Source organism: Schistosoma haematobium, chromosome ZW, assembly GCF_000699445.3.
Source record: "Schistosoma haematobium chromosome ZW, whole genome shotgun sequence".
Taxonomy (NCBI): domain Eukaryota; kingdom Metazoa; phylum Platyhelminthes; class Trematoda; order Strigeidida; family Schistosomatidae; genus Schistosoma; species Schistosoma haematobium.
This window is the reverse complement of record NC_067195.1, coordinates 21,840,537-21,861,792: the sequence shown is the minus strand read 5'-3', so window position 1 is coordinate 21,861,792 and position 21,256 is coordinate 21,840,537. Positions and strand designations below refer to the sequence as shown.

The window sequence follows — 21,256 nt, the reverse complement described above, 5'->3', positions numbered from 1 at the left end:
TCATCAGCGTGCGTTCATGATTTCACATATCGGACTTGAACCCAGGACCTTATGTCTCTTGAGAGAGCGCCCAACCTCTAGACCACTTAGCTGGCATCCAACGGTGTTAATGTCTAGGGGTTAACAGTTTGCGTTAGAGACCGGAGGTCCTGGGTTCAAGTCCCATATGTGAAGTCGTGAACGCACGCTGATGAGGAGTCCCATACTAGGACGAAACGGCCGTCCAATGCTTCCAGGTTTCCACTAGTGTTCTAGTTTAGATCGACTCAAGGATTCAACTATTAAAATATCAATACTAAACTCATTGATTAAACAGTATGTCAGCATTAGTTATTTTTAAAAATTAATGTAAAATCTATTAATTACTGTTGTGAGATGATGAAATATCAAAGACAATCCATACAATGCAGAATAACTGTGTTGTTTTCTTGTTAGCTGTCAGAAACTCGAAATAAATCCGTATACTTTCATTTACTCCTATATATTGAGTGAGTAGAAAGTGTGTGAAAAATAATCTGGATTTCAGTTTAAATTAGTTAACGATCACTTTGAAAAAACTTTAAAATGTCTATATTTCTTAGCTAGTCTTCTGCTTTATCCACAACTTACAGGTCAATTAAGGTAAAAAGTTATTATGCACTTCATAAGATCATATTTGTATCCTGGTCTATTTTGTGTATTATCTTGTTTGTAACACGATTAAAATACCCATAGTTATATGTATGCTAACAGATGAATCTATGGTAATATATATGTCACTAGAATGGCCACCCATGTGTGTTTTTAAGTGGTTTCGACCTTACACACACTTTCTTTCTGGCTTATAAGTTTGAATTTCATTCCAGCTGTGTATTTTAGAACAATTAATGAATTAACAATATCATGGTCACAAATATATCATCCTATACATAAACACTTGTATAATCATTAACTTTCGTCTAAATTCAATTAAATACTGCCTAGAATGGAGTTAACTTTTTAGTTAGCTCTTCACACCATCATTCTTTTATAAACCTAGTTTTTTTTTACCATTACCATTGTTATCAGTAGTAGTAGTAGTAGTAGTAGTAGTATCATCGTTGTTATTATTTTCCCTAATTAGTCTAGTTTTAATATTTGGAAAATACTTTGCAGCATTTTAGTTACAAGACGTTTCTCCTAGACAAGTAAAAATCTTTTATTATACCATTGTGTAAATCCTGAATTATTTAGTCTAATTTTCCCAATTCACAGCTGATGTGCCTCACTATAAAATCATTATGTCTTTTGATTTGTCATAACAAGTTGACAACACTGGGTACTACTGCTAATCAATGTTAATAAAATTCCAATACTCACTATATTGAGTAGTTTATTTACCGGGTCACGAGTATCCTCGTATTCCAGCAAATAAATTCATGAAAAAACGACGTGCATAATACTTTTTCATATTGTAATGAGAAAATAACACTAATGCTTATAATACACTGTATCAATGTTTATCAGTTGAGTTATGATGATCATGAACTGAATGGTATATTACATAACATTTGTAAACAAAAACACCATTACAGTGATTGTTAGCCACATCATACTCAAAATGAATCATTCATGACAATAACATTAAAGTTTTTCACTTTAACTGATAAAGTGTTGTGTTAAAAAAATCATCTAGTTTACACTTAAAGATGCGCATAATTAGGTTTTGATGACTGTCAATCTATTCATCCATACCTTATTTTCCAACACTGAACATGATTAATCTATTAATAATCATAACAAATACAGTGAAAATATTACCTATTTCGATGACGAAACATTTTTAACCTATTCACAGAACTCAGAGAATAAATACATATTTATTATACTTATGGTGGATTACTAAGCCATTATTGTTGTAACACGATATTCCTTAATTATTTTATTGATGAATAATTCGTATTATTGAACAAGTAAGTTACTCCTCAAGTATTTCTCAGTCACTTCACAAGTCAAGATCCATTCATTTTTAATATGGTATCATCAGCAGTTAGGTTCAACTGATGAGGCGTAGGAAACCAAATAACACTAGAAAATCGGTTCCTTTTATGTTTATATTTCTCAACAATCCCCACTCAAGGCCTCAACAACAATCAAATTTAGGGTACTCAGTTGGCGCATTGTGTGCGATGGCTTTCGTCCAGTGAATTGTAACTGAATGGTCTACATTTCCAACTTTAGTTAATCCTTGATATAGTGCAATGATTATCCAGTTTCATATGTGATTCTGGTCTTACTGTCGACAAAATTAAACTGCGCCGAGCATAATTCATGACCACAACACATTTCTTTGTTTAGAATTGTAAGTTAAACAACAATAAACGTTTGTATTATCAGAAACGATAAAACAGATGAAATTATTTAGGAATAGTAAACTCTTTTAAGGCAGCATATAAATAAAAACACAGAGAAACTATCTGATCTAATAAATATCAACAAGCATTTACAATATAATGAATGTGATAATTTTATATTCCATAAATTTCTGAATGATAGATTCTTAGAAAGAATATCTTTAAAGCTATCCATTAGCCCATCGAGTTACAGAAGTTATTATTGAGAATTGGACTGAGAATAATAAATTTTTCTCTACATGACCAATATTAGATTTTACAAGTCAGTTTTATTTTATCAAAAATTTACTCAGTGCTTTCCCTCTTGTTCAAAACAGCTGTTACTGACTATGACACTATCCTCACTCATTGTGATCAGAGAATTACAGTTTGGTTCTTAAAAATGACATTTCACGGCTTCCTGATCGCCAGAAAATCAAAGTTTCAAAATCCAACCACATGTGGAACACTGGTTATGAGTTTGCAATGATGAGGATTCCCATATTAGTCTGTTCAATTCATCTAATAATTCACAGTCTTCGAGAGTCCCTCATCCAACGTTAGTTTAGGAATGAAAAGTACTTCCAAATTATAGGATCTCTTCCCAGTACCACCTAATTAGGAAATATTTGTTTTATTTTCATTTTTAATATCATTAAAATTTAATCTAAAGAATGATTTCTTTATTTAGGATTTCAATAAATAGCTATTGAGACTAGGTCCTCTAGTTTACTTGTAAACGAACTGAAGACATAGTACTGAAGTGTACTAAAAGCAATTTATTTTAAAAATGGATTTAAATCAGTAACTATGTGCAGTTCCGTTAAGTTGACTCTTAACTATTCCACCTGTACGAGAATAGTATTAAGTGAGGTGGGTTAGAAAACGTAGGTGGGAAATCAGTGTTTTAATTTATAAATCACCATGTGATTGATTCTATTTAAAGCGACCATTAGTTACAACATATAGTCAAGGTGAATAGTAAAATAAAGGATCTAATGATAATTCAATTGATTTTGATCGTGTATACTTTAAGAACTGACTTTTCAGATCATATTACACTCCATATATAGCTAGCTCATCTAAATTTTATAAACTTTAATGATATATATACAGAGTTACCCTATGATATCCAGTTAACTCCTAGGAAGGAGTATCCGATAGAAACTGAAGGCGTCAATCCGTTTTTTATTTATAAAATATTGAGTTTCACTTTTTTCTTAAAACACTGTTAAGGTTAAATAACAATTAATCTTGACAGTCATATAATTTATGAATAATGTAAATATATGGTAACTAACTTCCTTCACAACGCTTCTCTTATCCATTGTGGTCTTTATATAAGTAGAATAGTCAAACTCATTTGTATTATAATGATTATTTCTTTCAGTTTTACAATCGTTACTGCTATCACTAATATTATGAATACAATTTCTGTTAAGTTCATATGTCCATGAAGAATTGTTAGGTGATATTGACCTAGATGACTGTGATAAATCCTTTATTGAAATATCATTTAAATGTTCTAAATTTTGATTGGAATAATTCATTTCATTTGATGTTCGCGATAAAAAGGAAACAGCTGCAACCGCTGCAGTAGCCGCTTCCATAAATGTCATTGTTGATGATGTTGACCAGATTAGGTTAGGTGAATTATGAATGTCCGGTTGATAAGAATTTGAATAGTTAAACTGTTGATTGTCTGTATTTAATGGTATATCATCAGGTTTTATTCGAGGCAATGACAAATCTAAAGCCTTTTCCTGATCTTCATGAAGCTCCTCACTTCGGCATTCCGAAATCGTTTCTTTCTCCTGTTGTACAAATGTAATTGGTTGTGCAGTTTTCGTCGTCGCCGCTGTCATCATCATTTCCAACGGTGATGATTGTGGTGGTGGTGACGGTCGGGATTGCTGTGTTTCCATCATGCGTGAATTAAAATCCTGTTGTTTATAAGTAAAAGATGATAATGGAGTTGAGTAATTTAATACATTATTTCTGTGTAAATTCGAAATTATATGTTTCATGATATCTGGAGATAGTTGACAGAATATCATCGATGGATCCTGTTGTGAATAATTAGATGAGCACACTGTCGATGGTAAATTTGTCACATTTGTTGCTGATATAGAGGATAATGAAGAAGATGAAGAAACACCGAGATAGGATATTGAAGGTGATGATGATAATGGTGAGAAAGAAGGTAAAGTAGAGAAAAAGGCAGAGGATGATAATGAGTTCGAAGCATAATTATCGACTTTATAACTCTCATACTTGGTAAAACTGTCATTACTGAACGACTTCGGTTGACGATTAAGTAATTCATGATTATTGACTACTGAGATCACTGGTGAAGATGTAACTATATTTGCATGTTGTAGTGGATAATAGTGCAAATATTGTGTATTGTAGGCATTGACAAATTGTTTTTTCTGTTCCATACATTGATGTTGTTCAGTTGTATACAGATGTTGGAATAATTGTTCCGCATTTTCTGGTTTTATTCCAAGCATAATTGCTAAATTTTGTATTTCTAACTCTGACTTGGACGAATTTTTCAAATCGTACTGACTACATAATAACTCGTCAGGTTGTTCATCTGCATGATGTAAATTACTATTATTAGCAATGGTATTTAAAGTGGTAATAATACTACTACTAGTAGTAGTACTGTGAACATGCTCACTAATTTCATCATTCTTTAACTGTGAATTAAACTGGTTCGATGAATTAGCTGGCAAATAGTTATCTAGTTTTAAATGATTAAATTTTAAAAAATAATCCGAATTATTAACTTGATTGACAGATTCTAATATACTTGAAACAGAGCTAAGTTCAGTGTCTTCACTGATATGAATACTATTTCTAATATCGTGTTCTCTATTTAATACATTTACCTTGTTTTTGTGTAATTCAAAAGATGACGTGAGTTGGTTTATTTTATTAAAAGATATTTGATTCGTAAGAGTATCATTAGTTGCAAACATTTGTCCAACATCGTTAATATTTTTGTTATGATGAATACTGGCATTAGGAGTATGTGTAATTGTTGTTTTAGCTTCATTATTACTGTTACCATTGGTATTACATTTTTTGCTAGACATATGACTTGAATATGAACCGGAATGGCTAAAACGTTTACCGCATTGTGAACACATAAATGGTTTTTCACCACTATGAATTCTTTCATGTTCTTTTAAATGATGCTTAAATTTAAATGCTTTTGTACACTGAGAACAACGGAATTTGCGTAATTCATAACTTTCAGTGTGACTAAGTAAATGTCTGTGTAAACGATAAATATTAGCAAATTGTTTACCACATTGACTACATATTGGTGTATTACGTGTAGATGAATCAATTTCCATGGTTGAATGTTGTTGCTCCACTGAATCATTATGTTCACGTTTATCCAATTTTGGTTGAATGGAATAATTAGTTGATGAGATATTTTCTTGGCATTGTTTTACATGTTGATTCACTTCTAATGTTGCTGTTGACGTATCAGGGTATAACTCCATTTTGCTCACTGTCAACTGTTTAGACAGTATTCTTCCACTTTTGGACGGTGATTTATGCTCCATGGAAATTTTTGGTTTTTTTGAATCAGGTTCACATGATGATGACGATGTTGAAGAGGATGATAAAGACGACAATGTTGAACATGGAGTAGATGAACAATCTGAAGTATTGATCATCCTTGAAGTTGGTGTTATCAATATTAATGGTGGGTTAGCTATGCTTCCAGTAGATATGTCAGGAGTTAAATAATTTGAAAATTCACAAGTTTTCAATGTTTGATATTGTTCAGTATGATCTGAAAATTTGTCAAAAATACATTTTAGTATATGATAGTCATCTTTGAGATAAGTAAAAGAGGTGAAAAGAAGTGGATTAATTGATCTCATTTGAATTCTGTGATCATAGAGAGTAACTGATGAATTCTTGTGAGACATACAAACACTTCTGACGGTGTGTTTACCTTCTATCTGAATTTCATTCACTTGAAATCAAGGTGAGTTTTAACTCCCTTTCTATAAATTCTACTTCTCACTACCCTCCCTCCCACCACATATATGCCCATTTACCATACCACCTGGCAAAACAGGTTACAGCATTTCACCTACTATTTTTGAAATATAATATGATAGAGGCAGTAACATCATACCACGCCTACATACACCTTTACAAAAACCACTGGTTAACACGTGGGCAAATAGGTTAACAACTTTACTATTCATATCCATACATATATGTTATGTATGTACGTATATATGAATCTATTCAACCAATTAGGATACAGGTGAGATATTGCACCGCAATGTTTTCATGTGTACTTTCCTACCCTTTCAGAGAAACTAACAAGGAGATTCTAGACATTTTCTACTAGGTAGGATTTAAATACATATTTGTATACATAAAGAAACATACGTTCCCCGTTGGTCTATGTGTCTATGTATAGGATTTAAGCAATTTTTTGAAAGCTTTAGCACTAGTATACACCTGATGACAGTAGTTAAAGTAGAAAGTAATGGAATAAAGAACAATACGAAATGGAAAAAAAGGAGATGAAATTCGAAAAACAGGAATATGAATAATAATGTTCGGGGTTCACTATGTTCAGGTGTGAATTATTTTAGTAGGTCATCACATAAAGTGAATTGTCCAATCATTGATTTGTAAAGAACTAGACAACGCATTATTGGTATAAAATTGTATCGTAGTTTTAGTTCTCATTAGGTGAGCCATTCCATTAGATAAGATGGGAATTTACAAATTCACAAGGCACACAATATGTATACACTAAGAATTGTTATTCATGAGCGAAAGTCACCTGTATTGCCTGGAAATTTTTCACAGTTGAAATCAAGAGTTGAATTAAGATAGGTCACCATTAAAAACCTGGAAGCACTGGACGACTGTTTCATCCTAGTACGGGACTCCTTAAAAGTGCGTATCCGTAATCCCGCGCGCTTAACCTCTAAGACGAGGATTCGGTATTCAACGGTATTAATGTCTTGCGTGCAGGATCGTGGATGCAGATTGTCAAGGAGTCCAGTACTAGGATGAAATAGCCGTCGAGCGCTTTTAAGTTCTCAATGGTGGTCTAGCTTAGATCAACTCGTGATTTCAATTGTGAAAATACTACAATCTTCACAAATCCACATACTGAAAAATATTCACCATAAAGTAAAAATTATATATAATGCAATCACAGTTATATTGATAACTCGGAAATCTGCAACTTTCGCCATCACATTTAGGCTTCATTGAAAGTAATCTCTATCCAGACAGAAGCTCGAAATATTTACTGAGTTGTGTTTTTCCCAGCACCGCTCAAATCTGGAGTCAAGATAACGTTCCTATGAAAACTTTCTTCAAGCCATTTAATTTCTCCCAAAATGTACATGAAAACATTACCATAACAATTACAATTTAATTATTTTCTATTGATTGTTTGAATTTTCCCATTTACATTATTGAACTGTAATTGATCATTCATTTTCGGCATATGCACATCCTTTGTGGATTGCCTCAATATTACCAATGAGTCGCAAACATGTCAAGCAAAGTTGGATGGTTCAGGCGTTGAAATCCCGAACGCTTAAAATCAAAATTTAGTTTAATATTTTTTAGCAAGTAGTCGACTTCATCGACTGACACCATTCAGTAAACCAAGAAAGACTGAATTTGTATTTCAGCCACGTTTAGGACCTGTCGGTAAAATGTCTACACAATCTTACATCACTGTCTAGATACTGTTAAAATCCAATTAGAGACCTTTTTTAAAGCTTAAACAATAGGTGAAGTAGCTTTATCCACATTTCCATTTGATAACTTTGTGAGTTTTAATGTAATTTTAGAGTAGCATTTAAAGCTAACAGCTTATCGATAGTTAATTTTTTGTATTTCACAAATTATAACATTTTAACCATTTAGTATCCTACAAGAATGATCCTAAAATGGTTTTCACTGAAAGAAAAGAGATCTCCAAGAGAAAGATAACTGAACAGGACAAGTAAAATCAGTATAAAGTACACTACACATATCAATAAACAAGCAATATACTCAAGTTATTGGTAATTAGAAATCATATTTATATTCTATTAATAAGATTCCTAAATGTAAGATAAATGATGGAGAATAAGATAATTTATACTAACAATTGATAGTAGAGTATAATGAAACTTCACGTATTCAATATAGTGCAAAGTTCCTTCAAGTAAATTTTTATTTAAAAGGAACTTCATCACCTCATCATAAAATTAAAATCAACAAGAGATAATTTGATAAGAAAAAATATAGACATAAGTCAATAAAAGATTGTCTACCAGTCGGTTATCTATGGTCAATCTAATATTGAACTCAGAATTTAAATATTTAAACAACAAACTAATCATCAATAAATAATTTTTGAAATTTGGAATTTTTTTTATTATTATTCCGTTTTAAAAATGAAGAATATTTGAGCGAACAATTGTTTTCAATAACTTCTTCATCAGGCTCTACAGTTATAAGTCCAAGGTGGTCCCCACCATGTCCAAGTATGGACATCTGTATGACCTGACTCAGTATACGTAGATAACCTCCTTGACTGATGATCCGTATACTTGGGAAATTAACATTTACTTTAATCGGTTAAGAATAGAATCAAATTCAAAAGTATGTTATATAAGAATTTTTTTTAAAAGTGTGAAAATTATACTTAATAGAGAAAAACTTAAAATTAATCTTATTTATTTATTCTGTTGTTTTCCTATTGTCGCGGTAATGATATTTGTACTTTATCATGTCAATAAAGCACTTCATTCTACCTTTCTATTATACATTTCGTTATATATATTCAGTTAATTAATTGAATAATGATAAGCACTTAGATAGAGGTAGTCAATACTATTCATATTTTAACTATTACCAATCGTCCATCTGCCTACAAAAATATTCACATATCAAAATTAAAATGATTAACCTTTGATTTCACATAAATGTTTATAAATATGCATCTATGTATAATGTGTCAATGTTTACAGGTATGTGAAAATGCAAGTCTATGTCAAGGTGAAGGTAAACTTTAGTGAAAATTTTTATTCTAATAAGTAGGTTGCTGAAATTTAAGTTGATTTTGAAGATGCTTACAATTAGGTACCGATGTTAGCTGGATAAAACTTGAAAATCAGAAGATATTATACTATTGTTTAATCAGCAACATACAGCTTTGGATGATACATATTCTATAAAAAAAACAAGTGGATCGAGACTAAAAGGGTTTGTTTATCATAATATAAGGGTATGTAAGCAATTGTCTCATTTTTGTTTCCATTGTCTACAACGTCACTGTAAGCTTCCAGAAGACAAGCTCTCTATTTGTTTAATCATTTTATTTTTATTGTCTTTATGTTGTCTGAGTGGCTCTTCCTCATGGTCATTTTGTATTTTAATAAAAGTAAATCTGTGTAGAATAAGTTCTGTAACTAAGGGCAGTGATCTAGTGTTATAATCGAATTAGACGGGTGGGATCGCTGGAGAGCCTCTGCTGAGTGTGTGATGTCTTATCACTATGCAGCAGCTATCTATCAGTATCACAATAGTTTGGTTGTATTTCCTTTTCTCCGGTTTCGACTGGATGTCATGCACACAGAACCATGATTAATTATGTCTATAACTAACAACTTCGACTGTAGCTGATACCTTGACATAGTTGTCGAACTTGCATATCGTGATAAACCAGAAGAGTTATATTAGTTGGCACAATTGTCCCTTTAATTCATATCATATTATCATGCCGGTCGGGTCGGGTGGACAATGGTGTAAATAAAAGCAACGACTAAAGGTTCGAGAGTAAAGTTATACCGCTGACTGAGCTTGAGTGTGAAAGTAGTGAGGTGTTTCCCTAAAATAAACATTATCTGCAGTGATGTTAACTTTTTATCAAGGAAGAAAACGGTTAGAAAATGTCGGTCCCATGGATTTCAGTCTCTCGCGATAAGGTCTTTAAGATACAGACATAACGCATAGAAAACTTTTCGCATAAAGCTCATGTGTGACTGGTCTCAAGTATTTGTCCCTTGGGCTCTGCGGTTACGTTCGCATGTAATCATGACTACTATTAATCCACCTCATTTTCAGGTACCTTGATAAGTACTCTTCCATGGTTTGGGTAAACCAGGAGATAATAACAGCCCACATAACCTTAACAGAACTCGAGATCCTCTTGTTCACGATAAAACATTTGATCGCTTCTAAGTATTTCTTCTGTCCTCACTATCAACCTTTTTCCTATTACTTTATCACCGAGTCATTGCTAAAGATTTGGATTCCCGGAATTTTATTCCTCGTTTCCTGAAACCATCTTCTGAACTAAATGTTGAAGATGTCAATATTCGGACTTCATGTCAAGTAGGACAAAAGGTTTATCTAGTTAGAACTCTTGAATTTTTTATGTACTATGTCGATGAAACACGCACGCTGGGTCCAAGTATGGACATCTGTATGACCTGATTCAGTACACGTAGATAACCTCCTTGACTGATGATCCGTATACTTGGGAAATTGACATTTACTTTAATCGGTTAAGAATAGAATCTAGTTCAAAAGTATGTTAGAGTATCATAGACTGGATTTCAGTAGAATAGTACTTATGTACAATCCATTTCAAGTGGGTCGTATAAATTAGAGCAGATAGGGAAAAATCCACTACCTCATCTCTTTAGTTTCTATCACGAGAGTGGTCGTGGATGATCACTGTTAATGAGTCTTATACCAGAACGAAAAATATACACACTCATTTCCCTTCCGAAATTGTTGTCTAACCAATATCAATACACGAAGTAAATCAATAAATATACAATCGTTAACATAGCTTGATACATGCGAATACATTTGACGTGAATAGACTGTTCAGTTGATCGATCGTCAATAGATGGAGAATTAGTGAAAATCAAGAAGCACTGGATAGCTTTCTCATCTCTAACTCGATACTATTCACCAGCTGTGTGCACATTAAATGCAACCCGAATTTGAACTCATAACAATTAGTAATGAATAGTTTAGCAGTCAGATAACTCGGATTCTCACAGCTTCAAATACCATTCAGTATATGTGATTTGCATACTTCGTGTACTGAGAATCTTCTCAATACTTCGCAACTAAATGGAATAAAATTGTTGTAGATAATTACATTTCTCAGCAATCATATTTGCTCACTTATATCTAAATTCGGATTAGATAACTTTATGATGAAACCAACACTACAAATTAATCTATAGAACCCAATCATCATAAATTTTACAAAAAGGCTTTGAACTCTTACCTACTTAGTTAAGTCTATTTCCGCTCTTGGGGCGTTAGGCATCGTTTTCCACCTCTTAATTGCCGCTTATTGGAAAAATGTAACCTTTACTGGTTTCAATACTGAGAATCACATAGTAATTGTTTTCTTACTAGTGATTAACGTCGAGATGAATTTCTTGGGGTTTATGTGAGAAAACTTGTTATGTGGAATATCGTACTTATCACTGATGAGATGGATGAGGAATGTGCCATATTACTAGCTGATTAAAGTTTGAAATGAACCATTATGTTCTTGTTCAATGTCTCATCCTAAATCTGAAGATCGCGACTCTAACTGTGTTTAGGGTTCTGCATTATGAGGAGTTTCAAATCCATGCAAACACAGCTATTCATTGCTATATAGTCTTCTATAGTTCGCTCTAAATGGGGTTTATGTAAAGAACAGACAGGAACCCTTGGATTTAAAATTCATTGATCTGGCTACAATGTGAAGAAAACTTAAGATTTCTCAAATCTTCAAAATAATATTGTTCGGTTTTGTATTCATTGACATCAACATATGTGTCGATGCTGGCTATTTTATTTATTTAAAGACAATACAATATGCAAGTCAATTATTAAAAAGTAAGTAACGTAACGTTATTTGGTCACTAGGATCATTAAGTTAATGAAATCACTACTGATAAGGTACAGGCTACTGTTTTGACCTGCTGGTTTTAATCGACGTGATACAAAGTGGCACTTATTAACTCATTAGTAGTATCTGTTTAACATAATGCAGTCGCTTCTAATGAAGCCGACTAAAAACTATTGAGATTGAATGCTCTATAATATATATTATATACATCAGTTAGAATTTGCTCCTCTTACTGTAAGCCTACAATATATTTTCTGCACATGTTTGTACAGGTTCTTAAGCCTGCAATTCTTATTACGAACTAATCGTTTTTAAAGGATTAACGACCGTTAAAAACTAGAGAGCATCGGAAAGCTGTTTATTCTTGGTGTTCGACTTTTCATAATATTTTCGGGGATCGAACTTATGACCTTTCAAACCCATCGTCATAGTATGATTCGCATAGCAATGAGTTGATATATAATGCTTTAAATTTATTTTAATCAGTTGGCTGAATTTTATTCTCTGATATAATATCAATAGTTACATATTATGCAAAAACTCTAATCATTTCTTTAGGTCAATTGAGATACGTTGTTGTTACTATTATTGCTATTATCTAATTTAAGTTAGGCATATGAGAGTAATGATACTTATTCTGGTAACTAAATACACTTCAATTAATTACATTTGTTATTTTTACTCGTTGTATGCAAATAAATTAAAACTGAGTAAGAGTTATGACATTTACATATATATATACGTAAGGAAATGGTGTACCGTCAAAAATAATTAAAATACTTATCAAACATCGATATATACGTAATAAAATTTTGCATTTTCATCTATTGCATAATCCGTGTACTGAATTATTCTGATTATGACAATTTTTAGGGTACATATATTGATCAAGACATTTTATCCATTAAATATTTATCGAATAGATATAATTAAGGTCAAAGGGTTAACAATAATGATGATGGTGCAACTTGAATAAATAAGCAATAAATTTGTAGATTCATGTAGAATTTCATCTTACAAGAAAATAGGGAATTAAGAGGAAAAATCAAATGAAAAAAAAGTAGCCATTTCTTATTTAACTATGCAGTATTTTAAACTTTATGTAAAAACATATTGACAAATAAGTTCAGAGGAAAGTACCTCGATATGTAGTAGTAATTCAGTTAGTTGAGACAGATGAACGTTGACAAATGGACTACTGTTCATGATTATTTATCATGGTTTTATTTTATTTTCTATCATTTATTTCATAAAAAATCTAGTTCAAGAAATCGAACCGACATATTAATTATAATTGTTCACTTGATTCTAACTTAACCGTCTAAAGGTATTGTGTTAAGACATCAGAAATCGTGGAGTTTGATCTTGTCTGTAAATGGATGGGTATTGAAAAGTCGCCCAAAACTGAAATTTATTATGTTGTTCAATGCTTCTCGGGTCGTAGTTTACAAATGATAGTACACTCCTATTACTAACCAGCTCTCTCTCTCTCTCTCTCTATATATATATATATATATATATATATATATATATCCTTGAACATGAGTTACATCTCTTGCCGATTCAAGAACAGAGGAATAGATGGGTAGAACACTTTGAAGAACTCTTGAATAGGCCAACTCCACTGAATCCACTGGATATCGAAGCAGCACCTACAGACCTTCCTATAGATGTCACTCCACCAACGATCGAAGAAATCAGGATGACCATCAGACAAGAATGGGCAAGCAGTAGGACCTTACAATATACCAGGCGAAGCACTGAAGTAAGACATAGAAGTAACTGTAAACATCCTCCACGTTCCGTCCAGAAGGATTTGGGAGGAAGAACAAGTAACGACGAGCTGGAAAGAGTGATATCTCACAAAAATAATAAATAAAGGAGATCTGAGCAAATTTGAAAACTACAAAGGCATCACACTATTATCAGTACCAGGAAAAGTGTTCGACAGAATGTTGTTGAACCACATGAAAGATTCAATAGATCAACCAGCTGGATTCCGCAAGAATCGGTCGTGCACAGACCAAATAGTGACACTACAGATTATCATTGAGCAATCAATTGAATGGGACTCATAACTATACATTAAAGTCCTTGGCTATGAGAAGGCGTCTGACAATGTAAAGAATGACCATGTGTAACCTTCTTCGACACTATGGTGTGTCTGAGACGATTGTCAACATCATACGGACTTCATACAACTGATTACACTACAAAGTGGTGCATGGAGGAGAGCTCACAGATTTATTTCAAGTGAAGTAGATATATTCGGCTTTCTACCGTTTGCCATACGGGAAAATACTCAATTTATCAATAAACAACCAAAAATTAGTACTTAATCAGTTATCTTCGTCTAACACTGTTAATTGTATTACGTTTGTGATACGCATTATCTATATGCAGAATATTATGCCTTTGGATGAAATGGCAATTGTTTTGGCAAAAGTTGTCACTATGATATTTTAAGCCAGTGGTTCAAGCTTCAGGCTTTATTATCTGGACTGATAGCTTCAAACATAATTCAATCAAACAAATATTAATTGTAACTCGCGCATAACAAATGTGACTCAAAGTCTATCACTAACATGTTTTGTAAAGTGTGTAATACTATTACGATCTATAAAATTAAATCCTTTATACTGAGTAATAAATAGGGTAGCATTTATCTTCAATATTATGAACACATTTCTTCTTATGGCTTGTTTATTTATAAAGTGTCATTTTATTTTAGAAAATAAAAATGAATTCATTCTAGTCTTTGGGCTTAGCTTCAGAAGAAAAACATAAAATTTCGAAATATTATTTTTTAAGAAAAGAAAAACCCATGTGAACACATACGTTCATTCACCTTAATCCTTATTACTGAGGTAGGTATTTATGCATCTACTCAGTTGTATTAAATCTCAGCGCTAGTGATTTATACGTGTTTGTGTCTACACGCACATGTACATACACAAGTGTGTTTATACACATACATGTCTGTTCATATTTTGTCAATTCTATTGTATGTATATTGCACGAATATAAAAGGCGTACTCATAAATTCTCAAACGATTACGACAGGTGAACTATAATGATAGGTGGTTAAAGTGATAAGGAATAAAAAATGAGCATTTGTGGATTAGTTGTTGTATGGGTTGTGAATGTGTATGTGTGTGTAGGTTGGTTGATTGTCTAGTGATATATATATATATATATATATATATATATATATATAATCAAAATTATGCTTTTATCACACGTTTCACTACATAGAAAAATGATTTAAGCAAGATAGAGAGAGAGAAAACGACAACCGTGTTGCAGTCACAAAAACTGAGTAGAAAGCATAAATATTTTTGTCAGTGCATGCAACAGAATCGAAGAAAAGAAAAAAACTCCTGATATAATGGAGATTCAACATTTAGAGTTTTCTTTTTTGAATCTCACTTCTCTTTCCCTTAAGATTTTCCAATATAGCAGTCGTTATTCATGGTAGTTGATTAATGGAATAATGATGATGAAAATTTTTGTGCGATAAAAATTTACCCATCCTTTGATAGGCATAAAATTTGATTTTAAAAGATATGTTGATAAAAGGAGTAGAAATCAAGAAAGAATTATGTAGCTAGAGCATGAAATACACCTCATCTTAGGAATGAAACATTGTGACTGTATGCATGGATTAGTTTTTTGTATCAATCTATTGCATATATTTAATGGATAAAAGAAAATTCTGGCTAGGAAGTGGTATTTAGGGAGGGGGAATATCGATTTATATTATCTATACATGCATATTTTTCCATATATTTGTTCATATGTATGCATGCGTGTATACGTGAGTTTACCTGTGGATACATTTTAAGCCTGAATAAATAACTGTGAGCTGATGAAAATATAAGGATTTGATAAGTGTTTCTTTTTGTGGCAAGCAATAAATTTTTGTTAACTTTTAGAGAAAAATAAAAAAAGAACACAGTAATAATAATGACAATAATAACAACTGTTCATTTATTTCTTCATTAATAATATTCTCTTTCGATATGGCAGCCAGTTAGATAAAAAGTATTTTCTAGAGGTAAACATATTCCTATTTTCATGGGTTTATTTATTTTTAAATTCCCATTTCAACGTATTCAATAATTCTGTAAATTTATAACATTTAATTTGTAAATACTGAGAGAGAACCAATTCGAAACGAGGATAAAAGCCTGTGAAAGAACACAGTAGTGAATGTTTATTGTTGCATATAACGGCTCATAAATGTTGTCTTTAATATTCAGGATTGTATTTGATCAGTCTCCATCGTCGTATACAGACATACTTGAGGGGATGTTTGAATGTTGCCTATAGCTGTCAAATGATTATATTATACTTAATTATCAGTAAGAGTCAAAGACATGTGTTTCAACCCGTATGAGACTCGTCAGTTGATGAGTACCATGAGTCATTGGTCCAGTGGATAACGCATTGAATTTTGAGGTGATGGTACTGAATTGGAATCTCACTATGGACAGCACTGGAATGCTAGTACATCGGGTTTACAAGCTTAAAATACAATGAAACACGCATTCATTGTTGGCCATTGCCCAAAATACAGTCACAAGACTTTTGTTGTATGAAATGGAAGAATATAAGTTTGATGTAGACTGCGTGCTTGGTTCTAAGAAGGGAAAATGGACAATCTGAAAATTTAAATTGTGATATGGTTTGAGGAAAACCGTTAGTCGCATGTAGTGTAGAACTTATACTCATAGGTATTGAGTCAAGTCAATAAACTACATAAGTACAGAGAGATGCCAGAATAGCATAAACAGTAGCAGTATTAATAATGGTAGAAAACACTACGTATAGAAGATGTGCATCAATAACAAAATATGGATTTGTGGAATAACAAAAAAATAACGATAAGTTAGAAACTTAGGATCTAAGGGAGGTGAGTTAAGGAGTGAATGGACCAGGGTCTTTGAGCACGACTCAGAGCCAAGTCACACATAGCTTGTAACCATTGGTTACCTCAACCTTGAGGACCCTATCCAGGTAACCTGTATCTACCTACATAAATCAATCCAACTATCAGTGACTTAATGGACTGATGCTATCTGTGGACTTGGCCGCCCTTGGTTTTCTTCCAACCTATTGCTATGCCAGCCACCATTGCGCGTTAAAATAGGCCGTGGTTGGACATACACGTAGTGCACATCCCAATACATTGGAAACGATAGAAAGCGCTGGACCTAAAATTCATGCTAGTTATTACTTGTCAAAATTAGCAGTGCAACATTGTTTTTTGTGAGACTCGAAACTACGAAGTTCAATGTTGAGGTCATAAATATTACTACCGGGATACTTGTACCATTAATGATGAACGACTGATTTCTTTATAAAACAAACATACTTGATTAATCCTTATTACTAGATAAGTTCTGTAGATTGATGTGTAGTGTTGGTTTCATCATAAAGTTATCTAATCCGAATTTAGATATAAATGAGCAAATATGATTGCTGAGAAATGTAATTATCTACAACAATTTTATTCCATTTAGTTGCGAAGTATTGAGAAGATTCTCAGTACACGAAGTATGCAAATCACATATACTGAATGGTATTTGAAGCTGTGAGAATCCGAGTTATCTGACTGCTAAACTATTCATTACTAATTGTTATGAGTTCAAATTCGGGTTGCATTTAATGTGCACACAGCTGGTGAATAGTATCGAGTTAGAGATGAGAAAGCTATCCAGTGCTTCTTGATTTTCACTAATTCTCCATCTATTGACGATCGATCAACTGAACAGTCTATTCACGTCAAATGTATTCGCATGTATCAAGCTATGTTAACGATTGTATATTTATTGATTTACTTCGTGTATTGATATTGGTTAGACAACAATTTCGGAAGGGAAATGAGTGTGTATATTTTTCGTTCTGGTATAAGACTCGTTAGCAGTGATCATGCACAATCACTCTCGTGGTCGAACACAACACCATTAGCACTGATAACAAGCGTCTGTCCTTTGAATCACTGGGTTGGCATGCAGTGGTTAATATTTCTAAATTCAATCAATCCGTGATTTTATGTTACCGTCAAATGTTGTCAGTCAACCAATGATGTAAATTACAAACTTATTAGTTTACGCAAACTCTCTATATTTTTTACGTAGTTGTCTAGCACTATAGTCATGTATTTTTCTTCCATCTTTATAACAAATCAAACACGGATTATTTTCGAACTCCTCAAATAAACTATGTTAAACTTAATTCATGCGTAAATTCGCATTTACTTTTTGATTAAAACGTATATCAATTTTAAATACGCATAGTAAATAACCTTTAGTAAATGATTTTAGTATGGTAATTCTGTAAAAGGAATGAACTGTACAATTCTTCTCAAAAACAGCGCAATATTTTGCGAGTTAATTAGCCAAGAATTTTAAGCCTTAAAAAAGCAACCAAACTGTGTATTTTAATTTACTTTGATTAGAGAAGGTAGAAATAGATGTCGGATATTTAGTAGATACAGTGTAACTATCTATACGTAAAGTGCTATTTTAGAAACAATTTACCAAGTCAAATCAGGTATTGCATTATATGGAATATCTTAAATCAGCGGAAACTAAATGGGTGATATGTTCTCGTTAGGGATTCCTTAACACTAAGTATCTCTGATAGTACTCAGCATTTCAATGATACACGCTTGAACTGTAATGTCAGAAAATTTTGGGCTACTTTCAATATTGGGTTGTGGATGGACGGTATTCAGTAGTCTCAAACTGACAAGTATCTAGCATTTAACACTTTGAATTGGTTTTCTAGTTAATACCGGTTCATGATAGAAACAGCCTTCAATTTATTTATAGGTAGAAAAATCTACGATCAGAATGCAAGTTATATCACACTTCAATGTTGATTCGTATCAAATCATATACCTCGTCAGTTTTATCAAGTAAGTCGATAGATAAACTTTGTTCACTGTTTCAGATAACGGTGTAACACTATTTGCTATAAACTAATTAATGTGTTCATACTACAAATCTTAAAAATTACATTGAAACTTTAGTAGTATGTTTGGGTATCAATGATTAAAATGCTGAATAACAAATAGCAGAATTTCAAACAAACAAAAATTATGAAAGGTCGATTATTATTGTGAATGACCGAAACCTTCATATTGAAAAAAAAGACACAACTTTCATCATTTTTCAAAAGTCATCATGAACTACACAAAAATCTCTAAGGTGTACTACATAACCTGAAATAATCAAACATCAACAATGTATTTATTTACTAACAAAATATTAAGTGGTTATGAAAAATGTTCTGATGACTTTGAATGCACTTTGAGAAAATACATTTCGCGACCTTAATTCCATTAAGTACACTATATATATACAGAGAGAGAGAGATTACAGTTTTATTAACAAATAATAAAACACTGTGTACTAAGAACCTACAGGTTAAATACACATAGAAACCCATAGTGTTTACAGCTGATCATCTATCAATACTGTTTCATTATTTTAACTACTCTACTGATATGGTAGGATTCAGTGGTAAAGTACTAAAAGTATTCTGTTTATACCACATAGTTAAAATTAATTATATTTTAACATAAGTGGTGATTGTTAGTAGTGTTTGGAAGCCAATTTATCGGGATAACTTGTCTGGCGTAATTTACCGAGAAGTTTATTGATGAATATAGAGTATTTAAAATATTAAGAGTTGATTTTCGGCTAATAGTAAAGTAATCTCATTCAACAATTTTACTAGATAAGGTTAGACAAAATAACCCAAATATGGAGCAAAAAGGATTTGCCTAAACTAAAAATATATGTTTCTTTGGAGTAAGCTATCAGTTACAGGAGATAAATAAGACCAAATAATCAGAAGTTACCAATATTAAAGTTAAGATACCATGCTTGCATTATTCTTAACGATTAAGGGAAACTAAAATAGAACTGGAGAAGGTCAATCAGTGTAATGCCAACGATGGCAAGGATAATGATATATAACAGTTTTATGGGACGATGCTGGTCGATAAAGAGAATCGTTCAGCAAAAGACATGACCATCTCGATAAGCGACATCAGTGCCAAAATTGGGATGCATAACGACAAGTATGAAAGCATTATGAAAGGACATGGGAAATAAACGAAAACGAGAATGGAGAGAGACTAGGAAAACTTTGGGCTTTCGGTAATATGGTCATGCACAGTAGCATTTCCACCCACAAAGGCATACAAAAAAGGACAGATTTCACCAGACCACACCATAAACAACCAGATTAGTCACGTATGCATTAAAAAAATATTCAGAAGGTTCACTGAAGATAAAAAAACAAAGAGAGGAGCTGATGAAACTTCACATCATCATTTGGTGGTGAACAAGTAGGAACTGAGGTTAGAGAAGTGTTACACAGCTTAACAATCAGTACCACAAACGTTCAATACAATCATTCTTAGAATGTTAACTAGCTCAGAAATAGCAAAGCAGTGTGTCAGACACCACACCGGCTGCAGAAAGAAAAATCAAATTTAGGGGCAACTGCGATGGTGCTCCACACACTTCAGAAAAATCAGGAAAAAGGACAAATACCAACAGACAAACTGTAAGGGGGTGGATATCTCATCACGATACCGAAGAATGAATATCTGAATAAGTACGAATTCTAAACAGGAGGCACACTACTGTCAACACCACACAAAGTTTCAATAGTTCTGATCAATCAAACGAACGATCTAATAGACACTGAACCTCAAAATCAACTAGATGGCTTCGTAAGGATAGATCGTGTACCAGCCAAATCGTGACACTGAGGATCATTGTTAAAAAATCAGTTGGATGGAACTCATTCCTGTGCGTCAACTTTCTTGATAGTGAGGAAGCATACAACAGTGTGAACGGGAAAGTCTTGTGGAATCCTCTTCGGCATCATGGAGTGTCTGTGATGATCGTCACCATCATACGGAACTCTGAAGACCAACTGAATCCCAAAGTAT

At 32.6% G+C, this 21,256-nt stretch overlaps 1 protein-coding gene across 1 annotated transcript in view; it reads right to left on the bottom strand.

Moving 5' to 3' along the window:
- The window catches only part of ZEB1 (Zinc finger E-box-binding homeobox 1), a 62,211-nt gene that overhangs the window by 16,424 nt on the left and 24,531 nt on the right, over positions 1–21,256 (bottom strand). Inside the window, exon 4 of the mRNA XM_035731932.2 lies at positions 3,653–6,168. Coding sequence (XP_035589498.2) covers positions 3,653–6,168 — 2,516 coding nt within the window. The remainder of the gene's footprint in view (positions 1–3,652; positions 6,169–21,256) is intronic.